The following is a 9,983-nucleotide window of genomic DNA, read 5'->3' as shown; positions in this document are numbered from 1 at the left end:
TTACATTATTATATATTTGACTATCTTTAAATTATCAAAAATTTATTATATTTATAAATTAGATAATTTAAAATTTTTTCGATAATTATTTATATTTTATTTTTATATGATTTAAAATATGAAAAAATAAATAAAAATATTTATTATTTATTTTTAATGTATACATAATATTTTATATTATGTTAATTTTATAAATATTACATTAGTTAACTTATTTAAAATATATTATTTGATGATATTATTTTACATTTTTATGTTTTATCATTTTTATTTTATCTTTAAATTATTCCAAAATGTTAATGATTTTATTTATGTTTTAATTAAAAAAATTACTATATATATGTTTAAAAAAACAAAAAATTACTTCAATATAATATAATATATGTATTCAAAAAATAGTATTTTATTCATAAATATTTTTTATTCATATTTTATTATTTTTTATTTAAATTTAAAATAAATTATAGAATATTAAATATGTGTCTAAAAAATTAACAAAATAAATATTTAAAAATATATTTATTTTTAATATAATATTTTATATTGCATAAATCAAAAAAAATAAAAATAAGATTTTATATAAATTTTAAATAAATTAGATACACATATATACATTTTAATAATAATAAAAATAAAAAAAAATGAATGAAATGAATTAATAAAATACTGATTAAAACAAGCATTTCATAGCAAGCATGATAAATACCTTTAAATAATGTATTTTCAAATATAAAAAACTTATAAAAACTTATTAACACAAATTAAAAATAAAATTATTTAAAAATATAAATGAATACATTTTTATTTTAAATATAAATGGAAATAAAAAAATGAATAAATAATATATATATATATATATAGATAAAAATAATATTATATTTATATATATTAAAAGATAATTATTTTCCTGAAAGAGCATAAGAAGAAATAATAGAATTTATAAAAAAGTTATCCTTATAAGAAGACACATAAATAAAAATATAATTAATTCATTCGCTATTTAGTATTTTAGAAATTCCTGAGCCTTTGACATAAATAGAGGGTACTAATTAATAAAAAAGTCGCAAATTTATTTTAAAACTAATTGAAGAAATTATTTTAAGTAAAAAAAATGAAGTTTTATAAATTAATTAAATAAGTTCATAAATCAAAATTCTTTAAAATTTAATTTAATCCGAATAAATAAATAGCCATATTTAAAAGTCTTTGAAAATAATGAAACAAATTCTCGGCATTTTAATTGAGTTTTCAACCCTAATATAGAATATTTAATAAGAAATAATTTAAATAAATAGACAAATAGTTTAATAATAATAATAAAATTAATAAATAAATGAAATTTTTGTATAATAAATAACCTAAAAACAACAAAAAATCGAAAATATAAAAAATCTCCTAAAATAAGTTAAATTCGAAGAACTTGAATTTCCAAAACTTCTCAATTTATTTAAATTGAATGTTTTATAATTTTTCGAATGCTTAAAAAATATCAAAAACAACTCGAATTTGAACCCTTAATAACAAGAAAATATACTTAATAAATGCGAATTTAATATATTTGACGATTTTACCACTTTAGTTATTGAAATAGGCTTTTTTACAGTAAATTATAACAACTTTGTAGAACAAATAGACTTACAAATCCTTTATTAAGTCCAATAATATCTAAAAGGGGTCATAGAAGGCATAAAATAGGTCGATTTGGAATTTTTATCAATAAATTTAAACAGGAAATAGAACATAAGTATTTTTTAGACTATAAAAGTATAATTAGAAAGACTTAAAACTTTCTGTATGCACAATATTTAGGAAAGTATTTAAAAAAATGAAGATTTAAAAATCCATATAAATGATGTTGTAAGAGTTATTATTTAGAATATTTTAAAAAACTATCCTGAATATTATTGTGTGTAAAAAATAGAGCATATAAATTAATTAAACTAAATTTTTTAGAAAAAATAAGGGTTTTAAGTCTTTTCTGAATTCTAAGAAGACTTAAAATAAATGCAGTTTTTTATGAAAAAAGAAGTTAAATATTCCATTTACGAGAAAAATTATTTACTAAAAAATTATCTTATTATAAATAGACTTTTCTGGAATTTATTAAATGAATAATATCTCAATATGTTCATTTTTAGAAACTACGACGTTTAGTAGTAATAATAGTAGACTGGGAACATTATACCGATAATCTAGTTACAAATTAATCGCATTTAAGGCTTTTTTTAATCGTATATTGATGAGTTTTTGCCGTTTTTGTTCGACGATAGTGTTTTTTTGGATATATAAAACTCTGGGATATGCTTTTTGTATGAATTAATGGAAAAATATTAAGTTATGATGGGAAAATATTAGTTTTAGGTAGAAAACGTGGTTTTTTTTATTGAGAAGCAACTGAAAATAATAAAAAAGAAATATAAGAATATATAAAAAAATCTAAATATAATTTTAGAATTTTCTGATAAGAAGAATTTTCTGAGAGAAATAAAAAAAAACAATCAAAATTTAAAAAAATACAAAGAAATAAAAAAAATGCCTAAAAAAACAGAACATATAAAAAAACAAGAAGATATTGAAAAAGAAAAATTTAATAATAAAGTTAATGAATATTTATAAAAAGAACTTAAAAAAAAACATAATAACGAAAAATTATCGAATTTACTAATATATTAAGAAAGTGCAAGAAAAAAAATATACATAGAAAGTGAATTCGAAAATGATGATAAAAATCTTATTTTAAATGGAATTGAAATTGATAAATATCATGCTTAAATATATTTAAAGGAATCATAAAGTATTATATGGAAATTAATTTAGATATAAAAAGTTATTAGTAATTGGATATAAGGAATTTCTATTAAATAAAATTAATATTTAAATATTAAAATATTAAAAATTTATAGAAAAATATTAAGGAATGGTATATAAATGTTCAAAATTTTAAATCACGAATTTTATTTTCATAATAGTTATTAATTAGATATTATTAAAGACCTTAATAATCCTCAGTAATACTAAAAAGCTGAAATTCATTTATTAAATGAGTTTATGAAGGTATTTGCTCAATTATAAAGCGAAAAAGAATTTAGGGATGTTTTCGAGGATAATTTAGATGTTATTTTTGATTTTATTCTGAAAATAAATAATGATATGTGCACTCTATGTAAGAATTTGTTACTAGAACTTCCTTTTAAATAATTATAAAATTAATAATAGTAATAATAGTCTTAATAATAATAATAAATAAATAAATAAAACTTATATTTAAAAAGTAGTAGATATTTTAATTTAATTCTTTTAAATTTTTTATTTTCTTAAATGAAAGACAATTGTGATTCTTTAGACCCTTTTCATAAACACTATAATTTATATAAAAACAAATTTTTTATATATATCTAAAAGACAATAAGGTTAATTTTCACAAATATAGTTAATTATTATGACGAAATAGAAGACTAATAAGAAAACAATTCTCAAAAATAATAAATTATTAAAAATACTATTCTTTTCTTAATTAAAAAAGCCCATAATAGTATTTATCCTTTAGAATATATTAAATTATTAAGATCTTTTGTACGAAAACTATCTGAGTAATTATATTAAGATCCCTAAAGGTAACTTTATAAACAAAAAAGAATACAAGAAGAGATAAAAGAATTATGTAATACTAGAAATTAAAATAGAGTAGACTAATCTAGGGACGTAATTATTTAAAATTTACAAATTTATAAACAACAAGATAATAATTAATACTAGAAAAATTTACAAAATTCCCATTATTTTTCGGGTATTAATATAATTGAAAATCTAGTGTTATTTTTTAACCTTAATTATCCAGAATTAAGTTAAAAAGTGCTTTAAATAATTATTATATTGCCCCTAAAAAAAATGAACTTACATTAAATTGCCCTTAAGACTTAAATTGCGAAACCAATAATGAATATTTTATATTCCTGTGACGAAAACGAAAATACATAAAAGGAAGCCTTAAAATTAATGGATAGTATTTTAGAATAATTAAGTTATAAAGAAATAGAAATATTTTTATAGGAAATAAAAAATGATTTTATAGAAAAACTATATGAAATTATACATGATTATAAACACACTGAAATTATAGAAAATCTCTATAAAAATAAAAAAACAGATGATAATATACCTTAATAATAATAAAATTAATAATATAATTGTAATGAATAAGTTTAAATTGCTTTAAGAATTTTAAGTCGATTATCTTTTTTAGGTTATGCTTTAGATAATAATTATAATTAAAGAAATTTCAAAGTATAAAATAGCTATGATAGATATGAAGAATAAAATCGTATTTTCATTTAATTTTTAGACGAGAAAAAAAAGTCGTTTTTTTAAATAGATTACACTTAGGTTATAGAAAATTGCATAGTTATTTTTTAGAGGATATTAACTTCTTTTTTTGCTTAAACTATACATTCAAGTGCTTTAGAAAATGCATTTTCTATAATAAAATTTATTGTTTGGGAATATTTTGATATTGAAGAAGATAATGAATAGATTTGTTAAATAATAATAAATAAATGTTTAATAATATTAATGGATTTAACTTGTATAGACTAAGTAATGGAAATCGAATATGGGTTTTTTATAAGACTTTAAGAGGAAAGTGAGAAATTTTTATTGGCAATTTGTGAAAAAATCCAAGAAAAAAAAATGAAGAAAAAATTAAAATTTTCGTATTTGCAATTTTTAAATGCTTAAAAATTCAAATTTTATTCGACCGAAAAGAAAAGTCTTTAAAAAAAGCTTTTTTTTTAAAAGAATTTTTATGGACAAATTTATACTTGAAAAAAATTCTTCCTTTTTTTATAAATAATAAAATCATTTCAAAGGAAAAAATGGATCGATTTTTAATCTAAAATCTCATAAATAATATCATATAATATTCCATAAATGAACAAGAATATTCATATTAATAATAATAATAAACTAAAGCGAATTCCCAAAATGAATTTTTACAAACTAATGTATGGGAAAACGAATATTTTAAAAGACTATATACATAAAATAATGACAATATATTAAATAGAAGATATGCACTTATTCAATGTTTAGAAGAAAGCTTTGATTTTTGTAATTAGGAGATACTTTTGGAATATATAGTTGATATTTTGTAGTGTATTTTACTGTTTTGAATGAATGTCCAGATTTAATTAATTTAAGTTAAATTGAATAAAGCTGTTAAGCATTAATGAAGAAAACTTTAATATAAATAGTACGAAAAGTGGGTGAAAAAAGCCCAAATTTTAAGTCTGTTTTGGCTGTTCTTTTAGAAATTTATAAACTTATAAGGAGATTTGTCATTAATTTGCAAAAGATGCACTTAAATTGATTTCTTTAAAATATAAAATACCTATTTATAATCTTCTTTTTTTGTAAAAAGCAGACAAAACTTAATAATAATAATAATAATAATAATAATAATAGTAATTTTAATAATAATAATAATAATAATAATATTAATAGCAATAATAATAAATTTAAGAACAAGAAAATACTAATAATAATATAAATAGTATATAAAATATAATTAAAGAATAAAAATATTTTCTTTCAGATATATTAAAGAGTACTTTTGAAATAATTAATTAATTCTCATAAACTTATATAGAAAATAACGAAGGGGATATTACACATAAAATATAGTATACAATAGGAAGATCCAGTGTTTAAAAAACGCTTTAAAAACACTAGAATTCGTTATTAGTTTTGGAGAAAAAATACCGTTTGTTTTAGTTTAAGAAAATAGATAATATAGTACAGAAATAGGGTTTGTAGTAAAAAAAATATACGAAATAATGAAAAAAAATAACGAAGATAGTAATATATGTAAGGTAATTTTAGAAATAAATTTCCAAGAATAAAAGGAGTTTTTAATTAATTAATTTTTAACTTTTTATTACAATGATGAAGGTATAAAAATGGATATAGAGGATTTTAATTACAATATAAAAAACTGGGCAGAGTGTATAAGTGCGGGAATAAATTTAGTGCATTAAAATAGTACTTTTGGAAACTAAGAAACTAAGCGAAGAAAACAAATAAGAGGCGTTATTTTAAATCTTCGGAATGGCCTTAAGGGTTGAAAAAACTATCCAAAAATCAGCCTGTATATGCCTTGATAATATAAATAAAAAAAGACAATAGGAAATAATACACGAAGATTTAATTAAAAAATTAATAAATCCGCTTTTTTATTGCTTTTAGAATTGTCCATTTAAATTTTAAACTCCATAATTTTTTATAGTCTCTAAAAAAATAATTAAGACTTTTTCACATTGCTTTAAAGTGGAACTAACGGAACATTTATACGCTTATTTATAGAAATTTGTAAAAGAAGATAATCCATAAATTTAGAATGTTTTCGGTTATTTAGCACTCTTTAAACATCTTAAAAATATTTATTTTATTTAAGAAGAAGATAGTAGTATTAATTAATTGAAGTTAATTATAAGATGTAGTATTTTGCTTATGTAGAAGTTTATTAATAAGCTATAAAATAAAAAAATATAAAAATTAATACTTAAACCTTTAATTTAATTTGTTAATGCTATGTAACATTATACAAGTAAAGTAATTTTCTCATAACCAGATAATATTTAAGATTACTAACTTTTACATATTATATATACTATAATTAAAAAATCTGAAGTAAATTACATATATATTATTAATTATTTTTATAATAAAATTAGAGTTATGAATTAAGATAATAAATAAGTTAAGAATTCTAAAGCAAAGACTTTATATAAAGAATATTAGAAAATATAAATTACTAAAATGAGCTTATATTAATAAAAATTATAAATTTAATATCTTAAAAAAACTGTAGATTTTTCATTAAAACTGGTAAAAAAGGTTTTGATTTAATACTTATAAAATTTAAATAATATATTATGGCATATTAATAATAATAATAATAATAATAATAATAATAATAATAATAATAATATTTATAATAATAATAATTATAATAAAATTTAATCAATGAAAAATATTTTAACTAAGAAAATAAAAAGATAAATTTACTTTGGAATATAATAAAAACATATATATTAAGAAATAAAAACGATATAAAGAAAATTGGGAAAATAAAAATTTACAGTCTTTATATTTATAACTAAAAAGTAAACGGAAATATAAACAGTGCAAATTTTATTAAATAAATAAACAATTTTTTTACTTTTGAATTGAACTAATAACTATCTGGTGATTAAAAATATAATATATTAGTATATTATTCAAAAAAATATTTATAATAAAAACAATAATAAAAATATTATCTAGTTTAAGATGTTTAGAATAAAAAAAAGCTTTTTTTATAAAATATACTGTGTCCAATTTATATTTAAAATTGTAAAAATTTACATAAAGCAATTATTTATAATTAAAATGAAATTCTTAAAATTATTATTTAATTAATTTAAGAAATAGAGAATATTTAAACTTTATTAAATAACCGAAAATTAATATGTATAAAGCATTTATAAATATAATGTATTTAATACCTTTATGATACATTCAGGTTAATTTATTTGGTAATAAGATATTTATTTCCAATATAAAATAATACTGAAAATACGGAAAAACTTAACATCCTTCAAAACATAATCTAAAAATGTCAATTTTGGAGCGAAAACGCATAAATTCTAATCTGGAGAAATCACTTCTTATAGCTTTTTGTAAAGTTTAATATACTTAACTTTAATGAATTCGAATAAATAGAAAAAACAAGTAAATATATCTTCCAATAATACACGGATTATTAAAAAGAATACAGCTAAACCATAAGTAGTGAAATATAATAATATCTATAATAAAACCTAAAATTAGTTTTAAATAGCTCACAACAATAAGATTTATTATCCTAAACTATATAATGTTTTATAGATTAATTTGAAATTCTTGAATTTGAGTTTTTTGTATAATTTTTATTAAAAAACAACAAATATTTACGCCATGAAATTTTATAAAATTACTTAATGTAATTATTAACGAGAATGCTGTAAAACAAAAGCCTTTAAAATTATAATAATACCCTTTAAATTTCAAACGAAATCCTTTCTGAGCTATCAACTTTACTCCTATGGTGGAAAAACACCAAAGAAAATTCCAATAACGTTAATTTCTACTCACTTATAGTTAAATTTTATGCGAAACAGCTCTTACACAATAATAATTATAAATTACTCTTTTATATTAAAAAAGCATTTTTTTTATGCCCTTAATTATCATTTTCTTTCTAAGAAGTATACGAATTATATATTAAATTTCCTACAAATTAGGCCAGTAGGAATAGCTTAATTACAAATACATTATGTTTATTGAATATGATGTTAGAGTTTTTGAATAATGATTCCATACACTAAGAAATGGAGACTATTTTTAAAATACTCTAATATAAAGACTAAACTTAGTTAGTAGGAAGTACTACAAATACTAATTCTACTTCTTCTTAAAATATGAGTATTTTATTTTGCGCAAAAGACCTTTAATTAAACTTATGTATTAATATAATTGCTAAACTTCTTGATATTGCTTTCAACGACTAATAAGCTATAATGTGCAAGAACTTAATTTAAAACTGCGAAAAAATGTGGCTCGATAACTACTATATATACAAGGAACTACACGAGAAGTAAAAGCAACAACAAAAGGAAAAAGACATTGTCGAAAAATAGAAGATATACTAAGAAATAAACCGACTTTAAGAAACCTTATAAATATCCATACATGCCTGTATTCGAATGTTAGGTATAATAATATTAGTCTACGACGAGAAATTTGATGTGGAAATAAAAAGCGTTTCAAATCTAATAAATATTTTTTTTTCGAAAATAATAGACATCCGTCCTTATTTAATGAACGCGTTTTAATAAACACTTTTTTACGATTGTCTTTTCTAAAAAAGATACTCATAATATCTCCCATATCATTCTTGTATATATAAAATTCCATTATAAGACAGTATTTAAGAAAACACTTAATTTAACGATTTAGACGATATTTCTATTTAAGAAAAAATTAATGACTTTGACAATAAATCATCTAGAGAAATCGAAATAGAAAAGCGTTTTATTATAAATAAAGAAAAAATAAAACTTAATCTCTTCCATGATACTTTTGAGCCTTTAGAATTCTTCCCGCACGCCTTTATTTATAACGAAGATATTTTTTATTACTACCATATAATTCCTGATTTCTAATACTAATAATAAATTCCAGTTTAACTCCTATAGTAAATAAGTTCGAACTAGAATTATTTACAAAACATAAGTATATTAGCCAATATTTACTCAGTAAAAATATCTTCTCTATCCTCCTAAATATAAATCCAAGAAGACACAAAAGAAATAAAAGAATTCCTCGAACAACTACTCAAAATAGTTTAATTTAAGCTTTCTTATCAACTAAGAATAGACGCTCTAAACATACTCCGAGCCTTAATTTTAGGAAAAGAATCATTCGATGACTTTCTACCCCCTTTATGTGAGAAAATCAAAAAAATAAACCTCAAAAAGGAATTTCTACTCGAAATATTCTTTAATATAGACCATATTGAACAAATGACACAAAAGCTGCCACGATATTGTTCTTTTTCTTACCAAAATATGATTTCTGCATCTTTCTGTTATCGCCTTAGTGAAGAAAATATCACTTATCACTACTTTAAATTTCTTCTTAATATATTAAAAATATGTAAAAATACGAAATTAGTTCACCTATAGCCTCATTAGATAAGAAAATTGGCCATTTTATTATCCAAAACAAGTCATAATCATGAACTTTTCCTTTATTTTTATGAATATTTAATGTAAAATGACAATTTGGATTCAGAATTTAACATTTTTTCCTTTACTTTTGGAACTGAAAAATACACTCAGTAATAAAATTTAAACTTAAACTAAAAATAATAATAATAGTAATAATAGTAAATACTCTCCAATAAT

General features: G+C 19.2%; 1 protein-coding gene across 1 annotated transcript, besides 5 other annotated features; it reads right to left on the bottom strand. All coding sequences in view use genetic code 6, as the record gives it.

Moving 5' to 3' along the window:
- Nucleotides 1-241: 241 nt before the first annotated feature.
- Nucleotides 242-271: a microsatellite.
- A 2,209-nt stretch (nucleotides 272-2,480) lies between these two features.
- Nucleotides 2,481-2,534: a microsatellite.
- Nucleotides 2,535-2,537: 3 nt separating this feature from the next.
- Nucleotides 2,538-2,573: a microsatellite.
- A 2,854-nt stretch (nucleotides 2,574-5,427) lies between these two features.
- Nucleotides 5,428-5,511: a microsatellite.
- Nucleotides 5,512-6,938: 1,427 nt separating this feature from the next.
- Nucleotides 6,939-7,010: a microsatellite.
- Nucleotides 7,011-8,765: 1,755 nt separating this feature from the next.
- Nucleotides 8,766-9,480, bottom strand: IMG5_096850 (hypothetical protein). The gene has a single exon (XM_004035541.1). The coding sequence runs from the start codon at nucleotides 9,305-9,307 to the stop codon at nucleotides 8,966-8,968; it is 342 nt and encodes a 113-aa protein (XP_004035589.1). The 5' UTR covers nucleotides 9,308-9,480; the 3' UTR covers nucleotides 8,766-8,965.
- Nucleotides 9,481-9,983: the final 503 nt, after the last annotated feature.

The sequence above is a fragment of the Ichthyophthirius multifiliis genome (genome assembly GCF_000220395.1).
Source record: "Ichthyophthirius multifiliis unplaced genomic scaffold scaff_1120509250829, whole genome shotgun sequence".
NCBI lineage: Eukaryota > Ciliophora > Oligohymenophorea > Hymenostomatida > Ichthyophthirius > Ichthyophthirius multifiliis.
This window is presented reverse-complemented; position numbering and strand designations above follow the sequence as displayed.